This window comes from Dreissena polymorpha, chromosome 11, assembly GCF_020536995.1.
Source record: "Dreissena polymorpha isolate Duluth1 chromosome 11, UMN_Dpol_1.0, whole genome shotgun sequence".
NCBI classification, from domain to species: domain Eukaryota; kingdom Metazoa; phylum Mollusca; class Bivalvia; order Myida; family Dreissenidae; genus Dreissena; species Dreissena polymorpha.
The window spans coordinates 50,968,544-50,993,873 of record NC_068365.1 but is presented as its reverse complement, the minus strand read 5'-3'; the positions used below and the strand labels follow the sequence as shown (position 1 = coordinate 50,993,873).

The following is a 25,330-nucleotide window of genomic DNA, read 5'->3' as shown; positions in this document are numbered from 1 at the left end:
TCCATGGTGACAGCTGCTGACCGGTGGTTCAGATACGCCCAAGCAAGGGGCTGCTGATGACCCCACAGTCTGGCTGGACCGACTGGCAGCTATATTCAGGTAGGGAGAGTATCCAGGGCCAGTACATTTCATAGAGAAACTTAACATAATTCCTTCAATGCATACATGCTTATGTATGTTTAGCTTCCCAGAGGACAATATGCTCATGGAAGGCTTTTATTATCACCTTTGTTGGTTGCTATAGTTGGTTTTGCCTGGTCAATTGGCTAGGTGCATAAGCAGATCTTGTCGGTATAAAAGCTAGGTCACTTGGTCAGTTTATCTTAAGTGTTTTTTTTTGCACTTCAAAGGCCCCATTTATTTGCATCATCTTTATGAAACTTGATGAAAACATTATCCAAATAATATCCGTGCCAAGTTTGAAACTTGGTCAACTGAGTTAAAAAAACTAGGTCACTAGGTTAAATTAAAGAAGAGGTTTGTGAACACTATAGAATCAACATTTATTCTCAATGTTTATGAACTTGGTCAGAACATTGGTCCTAACCCTTTGAAACAGGGTCATGTGGGGTCAAAAACTAGGTCACTATGTCCAATTAGGAAAAAACTATTTTGAATGCTCTAAGTAGACTTTAGAGCATTCAAAAGCTTTTTAGCTCACCTGATTGCTCAGGTGAGCTTTTGTGACCGGTCTTTGTCTGTCAGTGTGTCCGTCAACATTTGTTCGTAAACACCCTAGAGGCCACACTTCTTGTCCCCTCTTCATGAAACTTGGTCAGAAGCTTTGTCCCAATGAAATCTCGGCCGAGTTCGAAACTGGGTTGTGCCGGGTCAAAAACTAGGTCACTAGGTCAAAAAAAGAAAAACCTTGTAAACACTGTAGAAGTCACATTTCATGCCCAATCTTCATGTAACTTTGTTAAAATGTTTGTCTTAATGATCTCTTGGTTGAGTTCAAAAGTGGTTCTGATCCATTTAAAAACATGGCCGCCAGTGGGCGGAGCAGTTTTCCTTACATGGCTATAGAGAAACCTTGTAAACACTCTAGAAGTCACAATTTTTGCCCAATCATCATAAAAGTTGGTCAAAACATTGGTTCAATTGGATCGGTGAAAAAACATGGTCGCCAGTGGGCGGGGCATTTTTCTCTAAATGTATATAGTGGCAGTTTTCCCTATTTGGCTATAAAGAAACCTTGTAAACACTCTAGAAGGCACAATTTTTGCCCAATCATCATGAAAGTTGGTCAAACATTGGTTTTATTGATATCTCGGACGAGGCTGAAAATGGTCGGGATCGGTGAAAAATCATGGCCACCAGTGGGCGGGGCATTTTTCTCTATATGTATATAGTGAAAACATGTGAACACAGTAGAAGTCACATTTTTGGCCCAATTTTATTGAAACTTGCTCAGAACATTTGTTTCCTTGATACGAGAGTTGAGTTCAAAAATGGTTCCGGTCAGTTGAATAACATGGCTGCTGGGAAGGGGGCAGTTTTTTTATTATGCCCCCCCCCCCCCCCTTTCGAAGAAGAGGGGGTATATTGTTTTGCTCATGTCGGTCCGTCCGTCCACCAGATGGTTTCCGGATGATAACTCAAGAGCGCTTATGCCAAGGATCATGAAACTTCAAAGGTACATTGATCATGACTCGCAGATGACTCCTATTGATTTTCAGGTCACTAGGTCAAAGGTCAAGGTCACGATGACCCGAAATAGTAAAATGGTTTCCGGATGATAACTCAAGAACACTTATGCCTAGGATCATGAAACTTCATAGATACATTGATCATGACTCGCAGATGACCCCTATTGATTTTCAGGTCACTAGGTCAAAGGTCAAGGTCACGGTGACCCAAAGCAGTAAAATAGTTTCCGGATGATAACTCAAGAACGCTTATGCCTAGGATCATGAAACTTCATAGATACATTGATCATGACTCGCAGATAACCCCTATTGATTTTCAGGTCACTAGGTCAAAGGTCAAGGTCACGATGACCCGAAATAGTAAAATGGTTTCCTGATGATAACTCAAGAACGCTTCGGCCTAGGATCATGAAACTTCATAGGTACATTGATCATAACTCGTAGATGACCCCTATTGATTTTCAGGTCACTAGGTCAAAGGTCAAGGTCATGGTGACCCGAAATAATAATGGTTACCAGATGATAACTCAAGAACGCTTATGCCTAGGATCATGAAACTTCATAGGTACATTGATCATGACTCGAAGATGACCCCTATTGATTTTCAGGTCACTAGGTCAAAGGTCAAGGTCACGGTGACCTGAAATAGTAAAATGGTTTCTGGATGATAACTCAAGAACGCTTATGCCTAGGATCATGAAACTTCATAGGTACAATGATCATGACTCCCAGATGACCCCTATTTATTTTCAGGTCACTTGGTCAAAGGTCAAGGTCACGGTGACCTGAACAAGTAAAATGGTTTCTGGATGATAACTCAAGAACGCTTATGCCTAGGTTCATGAAACTTCATAGGTATATTGATCATGACTCGCAGATGACCCCTATTGATTATCAGGTCACTAGGTCAAAGGTCAAGGTTACAGTGCCAAAAAACGTATTCACACAATGGCTGTCAAGGTGACGGTGACGCAACTTAGAAAAATGGTTTCCGGATGATAACTCAAGAATGCTTACGCCTAGGATCATGAAACTTCATAGGTACATTGATCATGACTCGCAGATGAACTAATGATGAAACTTGACCAGGATGTTTGTCTGGACAGTCACATTAGTGTACGCAATCTTTATGAAAGTTTCTCGAACATTATTTCTAATTATTTCTCAGCTGAGTGATATATGGCTCAGGTCAACTGAAAATTTCCAACCTCATGAGGCAGAGAAGTACACATATTTCAATGTTTATATTTTTGCATCAAATACCAATAGTTTTAATAATATTTCAAGTTTAAATGTGTAACAGTCTAGCTTCCAATAACAGAGATATACTATTTGACTAGGATAGTCTGGGACAGCCCTCATAGTTTTGTAAATATTACAAGCTATAGTTGTTCAAATTAGAGGTTACCTTTTATTGTTAAATGCACATCAAATAAAGGCACACTAATATGTTTACGAGTTTTTGTTTTCAGTATGACATGCATGATCGCCACATTATTGAAGGACTTTACATTGTCGAGGTGAAACTCAAAACAACAGACAAACTAACACTGCTACACAAATGCTCATTATGTACAAAGTCATAGGTCAATCCCATATTGGTTCGTCTTTCTGGCTAGTTCAGTTGTTGGCATACCCACTAACCACCTATGGGGTGTTATTGCGAGTCTAAATGAATGTGAGTTTTGGTGATGGTACTCTACCAGACAGGTGCAGTTTTCTTCAGAATGAAAAAAAAGAAAATCATTAGCTGGAAAACACAGCTAGAGAATGAGAATAGACGGCCACTTATCCAAATTTCAAAAGCTTTAGTTTGAGACTGTTGGATCTGTGTATAACATGCTGAGCTCTCAGTTGTCCAATTTCCAGTTTTAAATCTCATGTTTATATTGTATCCAGGCTTGAATGCATTATATTAACATCCTATGATGTTTTCTCCTTCATATGATGTACACCCTAAGATTGCAAAATATAGTTTCAATTGAGACTTTATACACCAGGACATATTAATACTGTTAATGTATGCTTATAACATCATTTTACTAGTAGAAAAATCAATTTAAACTCCCTTATTGTATTGTTTTCTTGATATCACAATATCAGTAAATAAATAAAAACCATTGATAATTATTATAACATAAGTTATTACAGGGCATTCTCACAATTACATGTATCAGGTAAATGGACAAACAATTTTAAGTTCATTTTGATAAACTTTGCGGAAAAAGAGTTTTAACAGTACCATTATCCCATGATATCAAATTTGAATAACCAAGAATCATTGTTCTTGTTAATTGTACATATATTTGCTATGTACTGTGGTAGTGCGTGTGTTTTTTTTAACAACTATTGATTTATTGAGCTTGTTCATGACAAGGAAATAAAACAGTTACTTTGTAGCATATGACCATGTCTATCAAATCTAGGGCCATTGTTGAAATTATGGTCACTCAAACATGTCAGGTTAAGAAAGCTAAAGTTGGTATTTATGAGACTTCAATATGGCCCCTTATCCAATTGTGTATGGAAATTAAACCAATGAAACAATGCTATTTCATCCTGTTTTAAAAGAGCAACTGGTCATTAATATTATCCCCCGCCATAGGCGGAGGGATATTGTTTTGGCGTTGTCCGTCCGTCCGTCCGGAGCAATATCTTGGAAGTGCTTTGGTGGATTTCATTGAAACTTGGTATGAGTATATATATATGGATAATTGGATGATGCACGCCAAATGGCATTGTACACCAACTGATAATAACAAAGTTATGGCCCTTTGTATCTTGAAAAAATGCTTTTTGTGTGTCCAGAGCCATATCTTGGAAGTGCTTTGGCGGATTTCATTGAAACTTGGTATGAGTGTCGAGAAGCATATTGGCGGGGGATATCAATTCAACGAATTTGCTTGTTTGATATCCTGTTCATACCATGTTCTTTTTAAGTCTATTTCAACTTTATTATTGTATTCAATGTGTCTTGTCTCACTTCAGATACACCACTCCATTAGTAGAGAATGGCTCAGTGCACCCATGTTTACCTGTGATACAAGAGGTACGTTGTCAGAAGCAACGTGAAAATGGCCATGTGCAAACAGCATAAAACCAAACAGCCTGCGAGTTACTCTCATTATTAAAGCAGGGATTTCCTAGGATCAGCTCTTTTATGTCATTAGAACATTCCAGTTTGTTGCTGAATCAACTAAACTTGTCTAAAGGCAAATTGTAAACAGATTTCTTATACCCATGATGAATCAATTCTGACAAGGCTTCCACTGGGAATATAGCGTTTATTGAATGCAGCAAATTGTTTTTAGTTTTCTTTGCTTATTATCTATTGAATTGTTGTAGAACCGTCCTTTTCTCATAGGTTTATAATCCTTTACCATGTTGACATGTTAATTTTCTATGGATAGCCATTTCTCGCATCACTCCTTGAATTTGCTTTTCAATGAATGTTTAAATCAGAAGGCAAAAGACAAACTTATTCAACAGTGTAATGTATTGTCCCGCCAGGTATGGCCAGTTTTATCCCAGGCCTGTACAAAGTACCAAGCAGATGTTCGGATCATAGAGAGATGCTGTCGATGTATACGCTTTGCTATCCGCTGCCTTGGAAAGTCCTCTTCACCGCTCTTGCAACCTTTAGTACCACAGGTATAATTCATCGGGGGTTAGTTTGTAAGTTGAAATATATTAGCTCATTCGATTTTTCAGAGATTTAAATAGTGAAGAAATGTGCATTTTTGGTATTTAGCAGGAGCATAGTTTGAAGTACATTACCAGCTTGAAAATTGTTCTAGAATTTTAAACATTGCTGTCATTTAATTTTGTCTTTTGCTGTTCTAATAGCATATTTCCCATGATACATCAGTGTATCTGTTAACCATTGTATTTATCAGTATTAAAAGACTTTCTCAATCTAATGCAGTATATATAGTAGCAATAATTGCTATTAATTTAATTTAAAGTATTCAAATTGAGGTTCTTTTCTAAACTAATGATTCTAGAACAGTATGTATTATATCTGCAGATGGTGACGCTGTACCAAGTGCATTCCCACTCGTGTTTCCTGTACCTGGGCAGTATACTGGTGGATGAATACGGTTCTGACAAGGACTGCACACAGGGACTAATTGATATGTACCAGGTGAGGTGTGCTTCGGTTGGCAAGATTTGGTGGCCAGTTTACATCATGTGTGACTGGCGTATGATTACATGTCAGTTAGTAAGAAGTTTACATAGAGACTACTTACAAGAACCAAGTGAGGTGTGATTTGGTCAGCCAGTTTTCTTCAGTGTAACTGGAATATGAATTCAAGTCAGGACTTCTATTTTTATTAATGTATAGCATCAAGATACAGATAATATTTGCAACAGTGAACTGTCTTTAATTGTACTGTTAATTGTAATAATATAAAATAATTCGAGCTATATTTGTCATGGCAACGCTTTTTTGAAATGATATGACGAAAATCATACATCATATTTTTAGAGCAGCATATCAGTATTGCAAGTAAATCAAGTGTAAGAATTGAGAAAGAAAGTTTAACTGTTGATACATGCCAATGTGTTTGTGTGTCAGGTGATACATGTCAATGTGTTTGTGTGTCAGGTGATACATGTCAATGTGTTTGTGTGTCAGGTGATATATGCCGATGTATTTGTGTGTGTTCAGCACTTCTGCCCGCCTACGTTCAAGCTCCTTGAGGAACAGAATGGGCTGCGTAACCACCCTGACACGGTTGACGATCTCTTCCGGCTTAGTCTAAGGTGAGAGAAAGAAGTGTTTTATCAAATAAAAAACATTGGATATCTGTTCAGGTTTTCTATTTGCTGATTTTTTTTTGTAAGGCGAATTCACCTAATTTTGTTCATAGAAATCAGACTTCAGCATGTATTACCACAATTTTGTAGGCAAATAGATTTATCTTTAGACAATTATTGTTTAGTTACATCAAAATTTGACATGATTTTTATGCTCTGGTAGAGTGGCGTATAGCATTTGCACTGTCTGTCCGTCTCGTCCGTCTGTCCGTCCGAAAACTTTAACATTGGCCATAACTTTAGCAATATTGAAGACAGCATCTTGATTTTTGGCATGCATGTGTATCTCATGGAGCTGCACATTTTGAGTGGTGAAAGGTCAAGGTCAATGACATCCTTCAAGGTCAAAGGTAAAAAAAAACAAATCCAAGGGAAGTAATAATCTTTAAAGGGAGATAATTATATGTACCTGCCAAATGATAAAAAAAAACAACAACAAAGCGGTGCAGTAGGGGGCATTGTGTTTCTGACAAACACATCTCTTGTTAATGTTACCTTGTTATTTTGAAATATTTATATGATTATTTATGAAACTGCTTTGCTTGTTAATAAATGCATTGCCACGCAGTCTAAGAACTGTGCTTATTACTGTTTGCACAGGCTAATCATGTATGACACTTTTCGCTTTTATGGTATTTTTTTGTTTGAAGGAAGTATTTTCATAGTGTAAATCCAGTAAAGGTGGAAAGTGTTGTCCCTGATAAGCCTGTGCATTATGTCCCGTTTTCCCACAATGAGGCTTTAATGTATCCTTCATTACATGCAGATTTATACAGCGGGCTCCCAGGGCGTTCCTGCAGAGTGTTGCAGCCAAGCCTGTGTTGATGTGTGCAATAGCGGCCTGCTCTGTAGACCATAAGGATGCCAACGCGTCAGTCATGAAGTTCATCACGGAATTGATTAGGGCAGCAACTAACAAAGATGTAAGGGAATTAACCCTTGACCTGTCAATGCATTTGAAGTCCTTAATCAAATTTAATCTAACACCTTTTCTGGTTTTATGTTGCTTGCATGTAGGTTTTTTTATCGTGCTTCTGAGTGGGAAAGGGTAACGTTTGTGTTATTGTTTTACTTGACAAGTCTGGTTTTAAATGTAAGACAAATGGTGATCTGACATAAAGGGTAGTCAGTTTGGTTTGTAATTTAGGATGTAAAATTAAAAACTGGATGATCATTCTTTGAGTAGATTCTACAATTGTTAAAACATCTGTCTCATTTATCCAGTATATCTCTAAAATAGAGTTTTCATATGTTTGTTACAAACCTATACCATATCAATATTATATTATACTGTAGAGTTTGATAACAGGAACTTGAATGAGTGTGTCAGGGTCCACTTGTGTTCAGGAACACTATAACGTTAAGTAACATTAGCATTTATCGATATTTTCTTTATATGTGAGTTTACCATGGTGATTTTTTTTAGGAGCGGGAGGACTTTGAGGTGAGGAGTACGCTGGTGAGATCTCTGCTGCAGGAGCACGGCCAGTCTCTCACCCATTCTCTCGTCCACTCTATCGTCTTCTGTCTGCCAACGTACATGTGTGCCGATATCGCAGACGTCATCTATGAGATTATGCAAGTTGATCGACCGGTATGTGTATCATGTGATTGTGGGTTGATAAACTGGATCATGTTGTTGAGATTTGACATATTTTTGCCAAAATTTAATAGTAAATGAAAAAGTTATCCTTAAATATCTTATTTACAATTGTTAAACTAAGAAATTGCTGCGATATGGACATGTGGTAGAAAATTTAATGTCCCTTTGAATGTTTCTGTATTGAAACTTTGTCTGGAGCGAATGTTGAAAACAATAAGATGTTTTAATTCAAAACTTAAAGCTAAATTGGTAGGTATATCTCTTTGCTGGGATTTGAAGTTTATGTTAGCCATTACTTCTGATATTTTTAGGTATTTCCCTTCACAAGTCTTTTAAAACAACTTTTTTTTTTGAGCATATCTTGAAAATTATAAGAGGTACCGAGTTTGTACTTACTGTGTAGGTAGCTCTCAATAAGGGGACATGCAGAACATAAGAATAATAACTCCTGCTTTCATAAATAAAAAGAAGTGAAATAAAGCTCCTGACTTGAAAATATGTTTTAAATATTGACTAATTAACGGATAAACATTATTGGAAATTAGTAAAATGTTAAAGCCTTTGTGGCGCTATTTTTGATTATTTGGTTAATACATTGATTATTAGTATATTGGTTATGTTTTGTCAATCGATAAGAAAGGCTCTGTGGCACAGTGGTAGAGCGTTGGCTTTTGCTTCCAGAGGATGTGGATTCAATCCTGGGAACGTCAATATTTTCTATTTAACTTTACTGTTTAACAAGTTATAATTAGGGAAGACTTAAAAACATTATACATTTGTTAATAAATATATTAAAGGAATTTTTTCAAAAATACGAATATCTGTGAACAAGTCCCTTTAAACTGAAGTGCCAATGCCCTCTGACAAGTGTTATTTCAGGCTCAATAGTAACAGTTTTAGTTCCTGTTAGATCTCCAGCTAAAAGTCAGATTTGAAAATATGTTGTGCATGGATTTTTGCAATGTCACTATAGTCGTTACTCATATTGTATGTTAAGAGTATTTATTTTAAAGAATGAGGTTAGTAAATTCAATATTTTATCGTCTCAAATTCCCTTTTTGTTTCTTTCAGACATTCTGTGTTTGGTTAGAAAACGTTTTGAAGGCGATGTCAACTGAGAATACAGCTGGTGCAATAAAGGTCACGCATAAACAATTGACAGATTTCCATAAAGCTGTGACTAGTGCGGAAAAAGTGACTCCAATATCAGACGCTCTTAGAGAATTTGCCAGACTCTACAGATAAAAGTGTGTGAAACAGTTTTATGGATTTATACTTGGGCTGTGCTCTGTGAAAAAGAGGTTTTATTTATGTGCATAAAGTGTCATCCCATATAAGCCTGTGTAGTCCTCACAGGCTAATCAGGTGCGACACTTTTCGCTTATATATTTTCGGTTTAAAGAAAGTCTCTTCTTAGCAAACATCCAGTTAAGGCAGAAAGTGTCGTCCCTGATTAGCCTGTGCGGACTTCACTGGCTAATCTGGGACAACACTTTACGCACATGCATTTAAATCCCTTTTCACAGAGCACGGCTCAAGTTTATAGATTTAATTTTTATAGATAGGCCCTATATGTGAGTCAAATTGTTAAAGCCTTGTTACTTTCACTAAAGTAGCTAATTTGGCAAATCTGTGGATGGTCGGTTCAATTGGCAGTAAGATTATTTTATGTTTTAGTGTTTTGTGCATGGTTATCTATTTTAATGATATATGTTTTTGTATTAATTTCAAAACCATGAACTTGTGTCAGTGACTGAATTGTCCATACTGGTTGGAAAAAAAGTGAAATCTATATTTAATTGTCCGAAAGGCACCAACTACAAAACGCTAAAACTAAAAAAAAACAGCCACTTTTATGAATCCAAAACCCTATAAAGTTAGGCCCTGATTTCCCAATAAAAATTATCTTTCTGATTATTGGCCCTGGTACACAATGGCACATTTTAAAATTATCTTGGCGTTTAAGAGCAGGTGTTGAATAAACTTCATTTTAAATAACATACTTATTTTCCATTGACAGTGCAATATTCAAAGATAAGATAAACACATTGATTATTGTAACACGAGTTTTTTTAAGGTGACTGACCTAGTTGAATCAAAGATAAAACAATATTTGCTGCTAACATAATGTCCTACATGGCTGCACAAATATTTACGTTTCTGTTTTTTATTAGCTAAAATTTTATTTTATTTTAAAAATGTATAATACATTGTGAAATCCTATATTGTCACTTTGCAATTGCTCAAAAGCTTTTCTATTTACTTTGTTTTACTATCTTTTTTTCAATAAATAAAATCAATTAACTTATTCACCAGAATTAATTAGGATATGTTTGTATAATATGGATCAGTACTTGATTAAACACTGATAAAGTGATGTAAATTATTGAACTAATTATTATCTAAAGGAAGGTATGTAGGGTTCAGGCAGGCTGAAATGACAGAAATCTTCCTGGTATAATTCTTTACCATTTGTTCAAATTATTCAGCAACTGGTGAAAACTTTGCTTGCCATGACCCATGAAAATAGTGGTAAACAATCAATTTGTATAAAACCACGATGATGAACTTCAAAATAATTTCAAACAAATGTCCCTGGAATGACCTTCTACTAAGTTTTCTTCATACTTCAATTTGATTGTTAAAAACATCACCGACAGGAGGTAGGGATTTTTCCCAATATGGGTTAAAAGATTTTGACAATCTGGTTGCACTTCAAAATAAGCTCTCACAATGTTCCTCGAGTGACCATTCACCATCAGTCTTTGACTCATGGCAAAACATTGCCGCCAAGGGAAGGGGGCATGACAGTTTTCCTTGTATGGCTCTTTGCGAACCTCTTGGTCATCAGTCGGTCAGAAACCACTTGGAGTTGGAGATAATATCAAGGAAATCTATCTCCATTTTACTAGTACACAATTATGTATTACATTAATTGAAATTATTTGTTGTGATTCTGTTAACCTTATACCGCTCAAAAACGCACTTTGATGCCTTTGAAGTCCTTTTGAAAATCAAATTGAATTTTAGTCCTTTCTAAATATATTCAAGTTTGAAAGACTTCATGTCCAACCCAAAGTTACTGATGAGCAGCAAACAGCATTAAACCTGAGCAGACTGCGAGTTACTGGCAGGCTGTTCCGGTTTTATGCTGTTTGCACAAAGCCATTTTCACTTTGGCTCTGAGTGGGAATGGGTTAAAAGAACAAAAATGAAATATTATACTAACATTTAATAACGTGCTTGCACATCATTATGGTTCCTTAAACGCAGTTGAGCGAAATGGGTCATTTTTGCTGTCTTGTAAAGAAATGTTGCAAACTATAATTTTCTTTAAGCCAAATATTCTTTCTGGTAAGTCTGCTATGTATTTTGCAGGGTAAATGAGATTTGTGCGTTAATTGTTTTGTGTTCAATTAAGATATGCTAGTTGAAATTAAAACATGAAGAATTTGTTTTGTGATCAATTATTATACATTAACAAATTATTTCGTTTGGTTGTGAAGGCAATGCCACATTTCTAGAGGTCTGGGTTATAACTGTTTACTATGTGGACAAAGGGGGAATTTAAACTTGTTAAAGTTACAACAATTTTTTATCCCTTGTCAACAGAATTTGACCCCTTAACATTGATACTAGCAAGCTCAATAACAACAAAAATATGTTTTATTCCATTTTCAATGTACTAAAATGCAAGTGCAAATGGCAGAAAATAATTTTGTGTACATATTTTTTTGACATATCTGCCAAACCCATTCAGCTTATTAAGTGCTGCCATTTTGTGCTGTTAATTTTTGGAAAAAAAGTATCTGTTGTAAAATATGTAGGCTTAACTAAATTGAATAAAATAAACAACAACAATGTTTAAAAAGATTTAGATGTGGGGCAAATAGACCATGCACATGCAATGTTTTTTTCATTACATTTTACAAATTTAAGGTGCAGCATATCTGACAAACATCTGATCAATTTGTTGTGGCCTATTTAGAATATTTCAAAACAAAAAAGTTTTTTTGTGAGAATTAAGTGTTATCTTAATAATTAGAATTGTATAGAATAAACTTGTTTTGAATGCAACGTTGAAGCTGTAAGCAAGCTACTACCATTAAAACTAAGCGTAACTTTAAGCAGATATCTGCAAGATACAAAGGGGCCTATGATTTTTTTAGGTCAGTAGGTGTGATATCACTCAATATTATGGGGTTTGTCATATAAATCATGACTGTTATTTTATTTGTAAACTTTACTTGATATTTTGCATAACAATAGGGCAGTCACCTGTTATTCTCAACATACAGCATAATTGGGTAGATTTTTGAGTACCTGGTCATTGTATGGTTTACGTTGAAAAACTATTATATGTAAACATATTTACAAAAATTTAAAATTGCATGCCAAACAATAGTGTGTTTTAATGAGATTAATAACTTAATAGTTGTGTTCAAAAACTTCACATACACACGTAATCTTTGTAATCGACTTTGACGTAGGTTGCAGCTGTTGCTTATAGATTCATTAGTTTTTATTGATAAATCATTATAATGGAAATAAATTATTTAAACACTGCAAGTTACAATTTAAACACATAAGCTTGTTTTGTATACAGATATTCTTTGTATTATCCTACATCATAGTGCAGCTTAACTTAGCTATATTGAAGTCCTGAGAATTTTAAACGAATTCCATATAATTGATGTTAAAGTATTTTGAATACATACCCAACAAAAATATTAATCCAAAAGTTTTAACTCTTTTATGATGAACTCAGAAATATATGTAAAAATACTACTTTAAAGAACTTCTTAAATATTGTTTTTCTAAAGAATTTGGAAATTAAACAGAAATTGTTTTCCTCTATCATTCATGAAGAACTCAGTTTTTTATTAGCTGTGTCATATAATAAGAGCATTTTGAATTTTCGCATCTCTAATTTGGATTCAATTGTTGGACAGTTAGTTGAATATTAGTTTATTTTGAGAAAATAAATATGTCATAAGTGTAATTTCTTTTGCATATATAATATGTCATTCTATGCTTGATAAAATGTATGTGTACATTTGTTAATGTATTGATCATGAACAAAATGTACCAGTAACCAACTTAGGTATAATCACATTCGTCAAGGCAGATACCATGGTAGTGTTCCTAACGTTGGCCTTATGTTGTAATCACTGTCCATAAGGCAGATACCATGGTAGTGTTCTCAATGTTGGCCTACTGTAGCTTTAATTTGTTGTGAGATACACATCATTTTATTTACAATTAAGTCTGAACAAGGTATTGCATTGTTTTAGACTTTTAGTTTTCTATTTTCAGGGACAAGAACTATTTTTATATAGTTTCATTTCAAGAATTGTTAAGCTTTATTGGGCTCTTGAATAGAGGGTCGGTTGTGCTTTTAAAGCAATTCATTGAAGGCATGATTTTGGGGTTTGAATTCCGGGCATTGTTTTATTACTTTTATATCATTCTTTTGGCGAAAGGCTCTTCATTAGCTCACCTGAGCACAACATGCTCATGGTGAGCTTTTTTGATCGCCTTTTTGTCCATCGTGCATCGTCCGTCGTGCGGCGTCAACATTTGCCTTGTTAACACTCTAGAGGCCACATTTATTGTCCAATCTTCATGAAATTTGGTCAGAAGATTGGTCTCAATGATATCTTGAATGAGTTCAAAAATGGTTACGTTTGCTTGAAAAACATGGCTGCCATGGGGCGGGGCATTTTTCCTTATATGGCTTTAGTAAAATCTTGTTAACACTCTAGAGGCCACATTTATTGTCTGATCTTCATGAAACTTGGTTAGAAGAATTCATCCCAATAATATCTTGGACAAGTTCGAAAATGATGCCGGTTGGTTAAAAAACATGGCCACCAGGGGGCGGGGCATTTTTCCTTATATGGCTATAGTAAAACCTTGTTAACATTCTAGAGGCCACATTTATTTTCCGATCTTCTTGAAACTTGCTCAGATGATTTGTCCTAATGATATCTTTGATGAGTTTGAAAATGGTAACCTATGCTTGAAAAACATGACTGCCAATGGCGGGGCATTTTTCCTTATATGGCTATAGTAAAATCTTATTAACACTCTAGAGGCCACAGTTATTGTCCAATCTTCATGAAACTTTGTCAGAACATTCATTCCATTCATATCTTGGACGAGTTTGAAAATGATGCCGGTTGGTTGAAAAACATGGAAGCCAGAGGGCGGGGCATTTTTCCTTATATGGCTATAGAAAATCTTGTTAACACTCTAAAGGCCACATTTATTTTCCAATCTTCATGAAACTTGGTGAGAAGATTCATCCCAATAATATCTTGGACGAGTTAAAAAATGGTTTTGGTTTCTTTAAAAACATGGCCACCAGGGGGCAGGGCATTTTTCCTTATATTGCTATATATGGCTTTTGTAAAATCTTGTTAACACTCTAGAGGCCACATTTATTGTCCATTCTTCATGAAATATGGCCAGAAGATTTGTCTTATTGATATCTTGGATGAGTTCGAAAATGGTTACATTTGCTTAAAAAAACATTGCTGGGCAGGGCATTTTTCCTTATATGGCTATATATGGTTATAGTAGAATCTTGTTAACACTCTAGAGACCAATTTTATTGTCCGATCTTCATGAAACTCAGTCAAAAGATTCATCCGAATAATATCTTGGACGAGTTAAAAAAAGATGCCGGTTGGTTGAAAAACATGGCCACCACGGGGGTGGGGCATTTGCTTATATGGCTGTAGTAAAACCTTGTTAACACTCTAGAGGTCACATTTATTTTCAGATCATCATGAAAGTTGGTCAGAAGATTTGTCCCAATGATATCTTGGATGAGTTCAAAAATGGTTTTGGTTGCTTTAAAAACATGGCCACCAGGGGCGGGGCATTTTTCCTTATATGGCTATATATAGCAATAGTAAAACCTTGTTAACACTCTAGAGGCCACAATTATTGTCCAATCTTCATGAAACTTGGTCAGAAGATTTGTCCCAATGATATCTTGGATGAGTTCAAGAATGGTTGTGGTTGCTTTAAAAACTTGGCCACCAGGGGCGGGGAATTTTTCCTTATATGGCTATATATGGCTATAGTAAAACCTTGTTAACAATCTAGAGGTCACATATTTGTCCAAATGAAACTTGGTCAGAAGATTTGTCCCAATAATATCTTGTTATCTCAGGTGAGCGACTTTGGGCCTTTCAGGCCCTCTTGTTTAATATTTATGCCCCCCTTCGAAGAAGAGGGGGTATATTGCTTTGCTCATGTCGGTCTGTCGGTCGGTCTGTCGGTCTGTCCACCAGGTGGTTGTCAGACGATAACTCAAGAACGCTTGGTCCTAGGATCATGAAACTTCATAGGTACATTGATCATGACTCGCAGATGACCCGAAATAGTAAAATGATTTTCGGATGATAACTCGAGAACGCTTTTGCCTAGGATCATGACACTTCATAGGTACATTGATCGTGACTCGCAGATGACCCCTATTGATTTTCAGGTCACTAGGTCAAAGGTCAAGGTCTCGGTGACAAAAAACGTATTCACACAATGGCTGCCACTACAACGGACAGCCCATATGGGGGGCATGCATGTTTTACAAACAGCCCTTGTTTATGTAGTTCTTCTGGGATTTTCTGTCAACCTGTGTACGATAACGTCTTTTTAGTAATTATCTGTTTTCCAAGAATAAGTTATTTCAAATACCGGTATGTTTCAGCAAAGAGGGTCAGTGTTATGCTTTTCCCATGTTCATTCAATATTGTTTTGTTTTTTTAAAGAACTTAGTTCTTCTCTATGAAACGGTAACAAAGAATTCTGGTACATGTTTTTGTGGTTAGTTCGTGATTTATAATGTCTTTTATCACCTTAATTTGATAAAATAGCTGTGACCATTCTTGTAATTGGGCCAAAGTGACAATTGGAACTAGAAGCCATTGTAAATTGTCTAGTACAGTTTAAAATCGGCTCCAAGAAAGTATTAATGAGATTGGTAGAATAAGACTTTGTTTGTTATTGAAGTTCTCCCTGTAAAGCACATGAAAATTGTCTCTAAACTGAAATCTTGGTTTATGTAACCAAACATTTAAAAATTTAATGGCTGACTCCAGTAGTTTAAATCCCAGGTTGAAAGTTTTTCTGCTGCTTATGTTTTTAGCAGCATGTGAGAAACATTCATTCAAAATGTTTTATTTGTGTGCTATAGCCCTGTACAGTCTTGATTTGTACAGCCTCTGCATTAGCAACATATTTTATACATCTGTTTTACGCTTTTTGTTAGCTTATCATGATTTTCAGTGAAATTATTGCAGTATGACATGGTAATGAGTTGTCATATGATTAGTAAACTGTTTTAAAATTTTGAGTTTGTGTCTCCTTCCAGTCAGATATAAAATATTATTATGCCCCCCTTCGAAGAAGAGGGGGTATATTGCTTTGCTCATGTCGGTCGGTCGGTCTGTCGGTCCGTCCACCAGGTGGTTGTCAGACGATAACTCAAGAACGCTTGGGCCTAGGATCATGAAACTTCATAGGTACATTGATCATGACTCGCAGATGACCCCTATTGATTTTTAGGTCAAAGGTCAAGGTCACGGTGACCTGAAATAGTAAAATGGTTTTTGAATGATTACTCAAGAACGCATACGCCTAGGATCATGAAACTTCATGGCTAGATTGATCATGACTTGCAGATGACCCCTATTGATTTTGAGGTCACTAGGTCAAAGGTCAAGGTCACGGTGACCCGAAATAGTAGAATGGTTTCCGGATGATAACTCAAGAACGCATACGCCTAGGATCATGAAACTTCATGGGTAGATTGATCATGACTCGCAGATGACCCCTATTGATTTTGAGGTCACTAGGTCAAAGGTCAAGGTCATGGTGACCCGAAATAGTAAAATGGTTTTCGGATGATAACTCAAGAACGCATAAGCCTAGGATCATGAAACTTCATAGGTAGATTGATCATGACTTGCAGATGACCCCTATTGATTTTGAGGTCACAAGGTCAAAGGTCAAGGTCACGGTGACCCGAAATAGTAAAATGATTTTCGGATGATAACTCAAGAACGCTTTTGCCTAAGATCATGACACTTCATAGGTACATTGATCGTGACCCGCAGATGACCCCTATTGATTTTCAGGTCACTAGGTCAAAAGTCAAGGTCACAGTGACAAAAATCGTATTCACACAATGGCTGCCACTACAACGGACAGCCCATATGGGGGGCATGCATGTTTTACAAACAGCCCTTGTTTCATTTATAGAATATAGCACAAATGTATTAGCAGGCTTTTGTGAGCATTTCTGTTGATCTGGGCAAATATTCATAAGGCTTTTTTTGGAAAATTCTTTGCCCAATCTCATGAAATTATCTTTTTATGCCCCCGGTAGGGTGGCATATAGCAGTTGAACTGTCTGTCTATCAATCTGTCTGCCCGTCCGAAAACTTTAACATTGGCCATAACCTTTGCAATATTGAAGATAGGAACTTGATATTTGGCATGCATGTGTATCTCATAAAGCTGCACATTTTGAGTGGTGAAAGGTCAAGGTCATCCTTCAAGGTAAAAAAATGCAAGCCAAGGGAAATAATAAGCTTTAAAATAAAGATAATTTCTAAACCTGCCAAATGATAGTATATTGAAATTTTATTTCAAAGCGGCGCAATAGGGGGCATTTTGTTTCTGACAAACACATCTCTTGTTTTTTTAGCTCACATGAGCACAACGTGCTAATGTTGAGCTTTTGTGATCGCCTTTTGTCTGTCGTCCGTTGTGCAACGTCAACATTTGCCTTGTTCACTCTCTAGAGGCCACATTTATTGTCCAATCTTCATGAAATTTGGTCAGAAGATTGGTCTTAATGATATCTTGGATGAGTTCGAAAATGGTTACGTTTGCTTGAAAAACATGGCTGCCATGGGGCGGGGCTTTTTTCCTTATATGGCTATAGTAAAATCTTGTTAACACTCTAGAGACCACATTTATTGCCCAATCTTCATGAAATTTGGTCAGAAGATTAATCCCAATAATATCTTGGACAAGTTCGAAAATGATGCCGGTGGGTTGAAAAACATGGCTTCCAGGGGGCGGGGCATTTTTCCTAATATGGCGATAGTAAAACCTTGTTAACACTCTAGAGGCCACATTTATTGTCCAATCTTCATGAAACTTGCTCAGATGATTTGTCCCAATGATATCTTGGATGAGTTCAAAAATGGTAGCCTTTGCTTGAAAAACATGGCTGCCAAGGGGCGGGGCATTTTCCTTAATATGGCTATATATGGCTATATTAAAATCTTGTTAACACTCTAGAGGCCACATTTATTGTCCGATCTTCATGAAACTTGGTCAGAACATTTATCCCAATGATATCTTAGACGAGTTTGAAAATGATGCCGGTTTATTGAAAAACATGGCCACTAGGGGGCGGGTCATTTTTTCATATATGACTATAGTAAAACCTTGTTAACACTCTAGTTATTTTATAAAGTGCTGCTTTCATGTATTCTTACAATGAAGACAATGTTAAGTTAATATCCTTCCTATTTCGCATATTAAACTTGCAATAATCTATAGATTCTTAAAATTAAATAACACCATTAATTCATTACCTCTTTAAAATTATTTATTTAATTCAGTTGCCCAATCTTCATGAACTTTGGTCAGAACATTTGTTTCCTGTGTAGTTAAGTTTGGTTTTATTATGTCATTATTATTTACCATTGACTGTATTATTTAATTTTTCATAACACAGAATTTTCATAACATTACTGTTTTAGTCATTATTACTTATTGTAAGCCTATCAACTAAGAGATAGCTGAAAGAAAGACAACATGTACACAATTTTGCAGTATCTATCTCCCTTGTTTTACCTGCTGAGTCATGTTTCCCAATTTTTTTTAGCGAGGCTGTTTTCGGAGAAAACCCGAGCCATTGTCATAGCCAGCTCGTCGTCCGACGTCTGCCTTCCGCCATAGGCGTCGTGCTCAAACCTTAACATTGGCCATAACTTTTTAAATATTGAAGATAGCACCTTGATATTTGGCATGCATGTGTATCTCTTGGAGCTGCACATTTTGAGTGGTAAAATTTCAAGGTGAACATCATCCTTCAAGGTCTAGGGTCAAAAAAACAAAGTCAAGGGAAGTAATAAGCTTTAAATGGACATAGTTATCTGACTATGTGTTTCTGACAAACACATTGTGGCAAAAGGTCAAGGTCATCCTTTACGGTCTATGGTAAAAAATACAGATTTTAGGGAAGTAATAAGCTTTAAAAAGGGAGAAAATTTTTCAATATTGAACATATCCACTTTATATATTTGGCATGCATGTGTATCTCATGGAGCTGCACATTTTGAGTGATGAATCTACAGTCACAGTATAGTGGCTTTTAATTATTTGCTACTAAAAATAGAGATTTGTTAGAGACAATTATTTTCAAGGGAAGTAATTTATATAATTATAAATCTCATATTATATATTTCCTTACTAAGAACTGAAGTTCTTTTCACAGTTGCTGTACAGATTTATTATTTTGATTATTTATAACCCAAATGATTGATTTTTCAAAGTTTTTTTTTAAATGATATAATTATAATTTCTTTGATGTTCATTACATACCTGTGGACTTATGTCCATAGATACTCTAGTTATGAAAAAGAAAAAATCAACTCTGGTTATGATCTCTTTTAAACCACAGGCCTTGGTTGTCGGTGATGTCTGACATGGTCATAATTGACTGTGAGACCCTCCCCTTCCCCCCCCCCCCCCCCCCCGATGGATTGGACAAAATAAAAAAATTCAAGGGAAGTAATAACCTTTAAAGGGAGATGATTTCTATACCTGCCAAATGATAAATAGAAATTTTATTTCAATGCGGCGCAGTAGGGAGCATTGTGTTTCCTACAAACAAATCTCCTGTTGGGTTACTAGGTCAAAGGTCAAAGTCACTGTGATCTCTAAAAAAAAAAATACAAAAAAAATTCTGACAAGCTTTCGCAGCCGAGCGTGGCACCCGTTATGCGGTGCTCTTGTTACTTCTGCTCTAGAATTTTCCTTATATTTATATAGTAAAAAAGCTTGTGAACACTCTAGAAGTCACATTTTTTGCCTAATCATCATGAAATTATGTCAAAACATTAGCTATGTGTATGTCTCGGACGAGTTTGAAAATGGTCGTGATAAGTGGAAAAACATGGGCACCAGGTGGTGGGGCAGTTTTCTTTATATGTATAAAGTGAAAACATGTGAACAGTCTAGAAGACACATTATCTTCATGAAATTTGGACATATCTTGGAAGAGTTTAAAAATGGTTCAGGTCTGTTAAAAAAAACAACAGGGGGCCATATGTTGTTCATTCTTCATGAAACTTGGTTAGAACATTATTGTGTTTCATTGATATCTTGGGCTGCAAAGAACAGGTCATTTCTTTTTATCACAGGTGAGCGACTTTGGGCCTTTCAGGCCCTCTTGTTTTAAACTTCACTCTGGAGATAAAATTTGAGTTTCCATTGAACTGCGCGATGCGAATTTTGGTCAGCTCACAAGCAATCTCAAATCATATAGGCAGATTACATATTCTTGCTCAAACTTAAGGTTGACCCTGACTCAAAAACTTGGTTGGTCGTCTCAAGAATTATGGACACACTTAAGTTGAGTGAGAATATTGACTTAAATAGGTATGCTATATGTTAATAACATTTCTAGTGTATGGTTACATTCTGAACCCCTTCATTCAGTGGGAATGTGATTTTTAGCGAGGCTGTTTTTGGAGAAAACCCGAGGTATTGTCATAGCCTGCTCGCCATCCGCCGGCGTTGTGCTAAAACCTTAACATTGGCTCTAAAATCAAAGTGCTTCCACCTACAACTTTGAAACTTCATATGTAGATGCACCTTGACGAGTTCTACACGCCTCACCCATTTTGGGTCACTGGGTCAAAGGTCAAGGTCACTGTAAAAATATAAAAAAATATAAAATTCTGATAAGCTTTTGCAGCCGAGTGTGGCACCCGTTATGCGGTGCTCTTGTTCTATTACTATTCGATTCTATTATCTAATACAGAAATGATCTGAAGACACAATTGCCTGTTTCGCAATAAACTTTCGATATTGAATTACACAGCAGAAAAGGTTCCAAGATTTCTTCCAAGAAAGTCAGTGGGTATCAATGCATTTTGCAGTTATGGAGGAAGTTAATATCAGGAAAACATTAGAAAATGTATTGACATTTCTTTTATAAAGAGAATGAATCTAGAAAAGAACACCTTTAAAGGGGCCTTTTCACAGATTTTGGCATTTTTTTAACTTATTCATTAAATGCTTTATATTGATAAATGTAAACATTGGATCGTAAAAGCTCCAGTAAAAAATCAAGAAAAAAATAAAAAAAAGGGAAAAAACATTGCCCGGAGCAGGTTTCGAACCAGTGACCCCTGGAGTCCTGCCAGAGTCCTGAAGTAAAAACGCTTTAGCCTACTGAGCTATTCCGCCGAGTACACATTTTTGACGTATTTTATACCTTATATAAGCAATCTTCGTAGTTTCACAAAATTTAACGACAAAAACAGAACTCTCCAAATTATTCAATCGTTTCGCGTTGCAACGCTTTATAATTTTTAGGTTTTAAAATCGTCAAAAGATGCATATAATGGCTATATTAGAGCATGGTTAATGTTCAGTATTACTGTTTCCTCACAAATATCATAACTAAAACGAAAACTTACGAATCTGAAACAACTTTTTTCAATTTTGTCAATTTACCAAAGCGTGAAAAGATCCCTTTAAGTATTAGCATGCAGCTTTGGTAATTGCAGAAAATCAATGTAGAAAGAAGAAAGGAAACATAGAGGACAGATTTTTCTTAATAATGCTGCATCAACAGAAAACTGAATATGGGCCGTGCTCTTTGTAAAAGGGGTTTAATGCATGTGCGTAAAGTGTCGTCCCAGATTAGCCTGTGCAGTCTGCACAGGCTAATCAGGGACAACTCTTTCCGCTTTTATGATATTCATTTAAAGAAAGTCTCTTCTTGAAAAAAAAAATTTGAGGCGGAAAGTGACATCCCTGATTAGCCTGTGGGGACTGCACAGGCTAATCTGGGACGACAATTTAGGCATATGTATTAAACCCCCTTTTCACAGAGCTCAGATATTGTTTTTGGCCTGTCTGTATGTCAGTGTATGTGTCTGTCATTGAATGTGTCACTTATAGTGATCGCCTTGCAATCTGGATATTAAGTTTGAATTGTTTTGAAATGCTTCTCATGGGAAATGTTCCTAATAGATTGATATAATATACTTAATGGGTTATTCAGAAACTGTATACAATACATGTTTATAGCGAACAGTTGAATGATTATCTGAGTGTTTCCAAACTTGAATCAGGAATTAAATGTCAACAGGGTTTTCGAGTTTTGTCATGTGGATACAATCTAAGAAATAATAATGAAAATAATACAGTATATGGATTTACTATACATAGAGATGTAACAATTTGCTAAATGTATATAACAATATGTAAAAAAAGTAAGAATATTATCCGTAAAATGGATAAAAAATGTTGTAATTGAAAAATGTAACAAGATCCAACATGACGCTGCAACATTTTGTATTACCAATGACAAAATCATGCAGAGAACCAAGTCAGTGACATTCTTACATTACAGCTATTTAAAATGACTTCCAATGCAAATTTTTTTTCAATAAAAAAAATGGACCCAGTTTTCAAAAGTCAATAATTCTTTTTTTTTACTCTTATACATTGGCTATTTTTGAGATGAAATGTTTAACTTACTTATCAAGGGCTACGTACACTTTACAAATCAAATAATGTACCTTTAATACATAATAAACATCATACTATAAATCTCCTCATGGTCATTTTAATTAATAATAATAATAAACAATGGCTGTATTTTGGTGGGTGTTCTATGAATCACAGAAAAAAAAAATCCTCAACTGGGCTCGAAAAAACTGACCCGTGGAGTAAAAGTCTATTGCTTAGACCACTTGGCCATCCATGCTTGTATACAATGAGTGATGTATTTTATGCTTTATATAAGCAATCCGCGTAGTATCCCAAAATATAAGGACAACAACAGAACTCTCCAAATTATTCAATTGTTTCTCGTTGCAACGCTTTATGATTTTCAGGTTTTTAAATTGTCAAAAAATGCATATAATTGTATTTTTAGAAATTGGTAGATGTTCAGTATTACTATTTCCTCACAAATATCAGACCTACAACAAAAATTTGCGTGAATGAAACAATTTTTTTCAGTTTCATCAATTTACCAAAATGTGAAAAGGACCCTTGAATTGGACATTTTCACAAATTTTGGCATGCATTGAAGTTTGTCATTAAATGCTTAAAATTTATCAATGAAAATATTATACCTACAGTAAAAAAAGGAAAGAATAAAAGTAATCCTTACCTAGACTCAAACCACTGACCTTTAGACTACAAGTCTAAAACTTAAACAACTCAGCCATCCCTTCTCATCCAGTGAGTAGTTTATTTTATACTTATATAATATAAGCAATCTTCAAAGGTTTCACAAAATATAATGATAACAACAGAACTCTCCAAATTATAAAATCATTTCGCATGTAACTCTTTATAACTTTCAGGTTTTTAAATCGTCAAAAGATGCATATAATGTATATTTTAGAGCATGGTACATGTTTAGTATTACTGTTTCCTCATAAATATCATAGCTACAATGAAAATTCTCGAATCTGAAACATTTTTTTGTCAATTTCACAAAATGTGAAAAAAGGTCCCTTTGAAGGACAATCATTCCATATCAGGAGGCAGCTGGTACCACCCAGCTTAAATGCTGACAAATGAAACCATCGCCACATAATACCATAGCAGCAGATTGTCTCCAATATTGTTCTCAACACCGTCACCAACATAAACCTCCAGGGGAGCTCAGGTAACTGCCAATCTAGGAGCTATAGCGAAAAACACAGGTTGCCAGGGAAACCAATCTATAAATTTCCATCAATACACCTGCTGGAAAATCCTCAGGGCGTTGTTTGATTCTTTTCAGCTTGATTTAAAGGTGGAAGAAAAGTATTTCAGTGAAAAAAATGCTTTTAAAGTGATTTACATGTATTGGTTAATGTACTATTAATACAAAATATGTAATTAATATGACTCAGAAATGTTGGTTATGTGTTTAGCTAAAATGCAGCCATTGTATGATCTAGCTGGATGTTAAGTTGAAAATCATAAAGATTTGTTAAATGTATTGGTAACAGTGGATACAACAAGTCCAAGAACATTTTAGACGGCATGATTCACATAAGTGCGGTATTTGCTAAATAATGAGGAGTAATTGTGGACACTGGTGACCACTAATTCTTGTGTTTGGTCATTTGATGATGCTCTGGTATGTTATTTCTGTATGTTCCCTGGAGTATGCATACACCAAAGGTAAGACAATGGTCTCAATATATTGAGTTAGTTTTTAGTGAATAAAAGACCCTGTACAGATAATATATACATTTTTAGCTCACCTGATTGCTCAGGTGAGCTTTTGTGACCGGTCTTAGTCTGTCGTATGTCCGTTAACATTTGCTCGTAAACACTCTAGAGGCCACATTTCTTGTCCCATCTTCATGAAACTTGGTCAGAAGCTTTGTCCCAATGAAATCTCGGCCGAGTTCGAAACTGGGTTGTGCCGGGTCAAAAACTAGGTCTAAAATAAAAAAACCTTGTAAACACTGTAGAAGTCACATTTCATGCCCAATCTTCATGTAACTTTGTCAAAATGTTTGTCTTAATGCTATCTTGGTTGAGTTCAAAAGTGGTTCCGCTCCGTTGAAAAACATGGCCGCCAGTGGGCGGGGAAGTTTTCCTTATTTGGCTTTAGAGAAACCCTTGTAAACACTCTAGAAGTCACAATTTTTGCCCAATCATCATGAAAGTTGGTCAAAACATTGGTTCAATTGATGTCTCAGACCAGTTCGAAAATGGTCGAGATCAGTGTAAAAACATGGCCACCAGTGGGCGGGGCATTTTTCTTTATATGTATATAGAGGCAGTTTTCCCTATTTGGCTATTAATAGAGAAACCTTGTAAACACTCTAGAAGTCACAATTTTTGCCAGTATCATCATGAAAGTTGGTCAAAACATTGGTTTTATTGATATCTCGGACGAGTTTGAAAATGGTCGGGATCGGTGAAAAAACATGGCAGCCAGTGGGCGGGACATTTTTCTCTATATGTATATAAT

General features: G+C 35.7%; 1 protein-coding gene and 1 long non-coding RNA gene across 2 annotated transcripts in view; both read left to right on the top strand.

Annotated features, from left to right (window-relative positions):
• The window catches only part of LOC127850079 (transportin-3-like), a 55,966-nt gene extending 45,270 nt beyond the window's left edge, over positions 1 to 10,696 (top strand). Inside the window, exons 19-26 of the mRNA XM_052382839.1 lie at positions 14 to 99; positions 4,638 to 4,698; positions 5,160 to 5,300; positions 5,677 to 5,793; positions 6,322 to 6,416; positions 7,237 to 7,393; positions 7,897 to 8,064; positions 9,145 to 10,696. Of these exons, the coding sequence (XP_052238799.1) occupies positions 14 to 99; positions 4,638 to 4,698; positions 5,160 to 5,300; positions 5,677 to 5,793; positions 6,322 to 6,416; positions 7,237 to 7,393; positions 7,897 to 8,064; positions 9,145 to 9,318 (999 nt within the window). The 3' untranslated portion in view covers positions 9,319 to 10,696. The remainder of the gene's footprint in view (positions 1 to 13; positions 100 to 4,637; positions 4,699 to 5,159; positions 5,301 to 5,676; positions 5,794 to 6,321; positions 6,417 to 7,236; positions 7,394 to 7,896; positions 8,065 to 9,144) is intronic.
• Positions 10,697 to 10,707: 11 nt separating this feature from the next.
• Positions 10,708 to 18,851, top strand: LOC127850094 (uncharacterized). The gene is made up of 2 exons (XR_008035052.1): positions 10,708 to 16,650; positions 16,788 to 18,851. It is a non-coding gene; the product is annotated as an uncharacterized LOC127850094 (long non-coding RNA).
• The last annotated feature ends 6,479 nt before the right edge of the window (positions 18,852 to 25,330 follow it).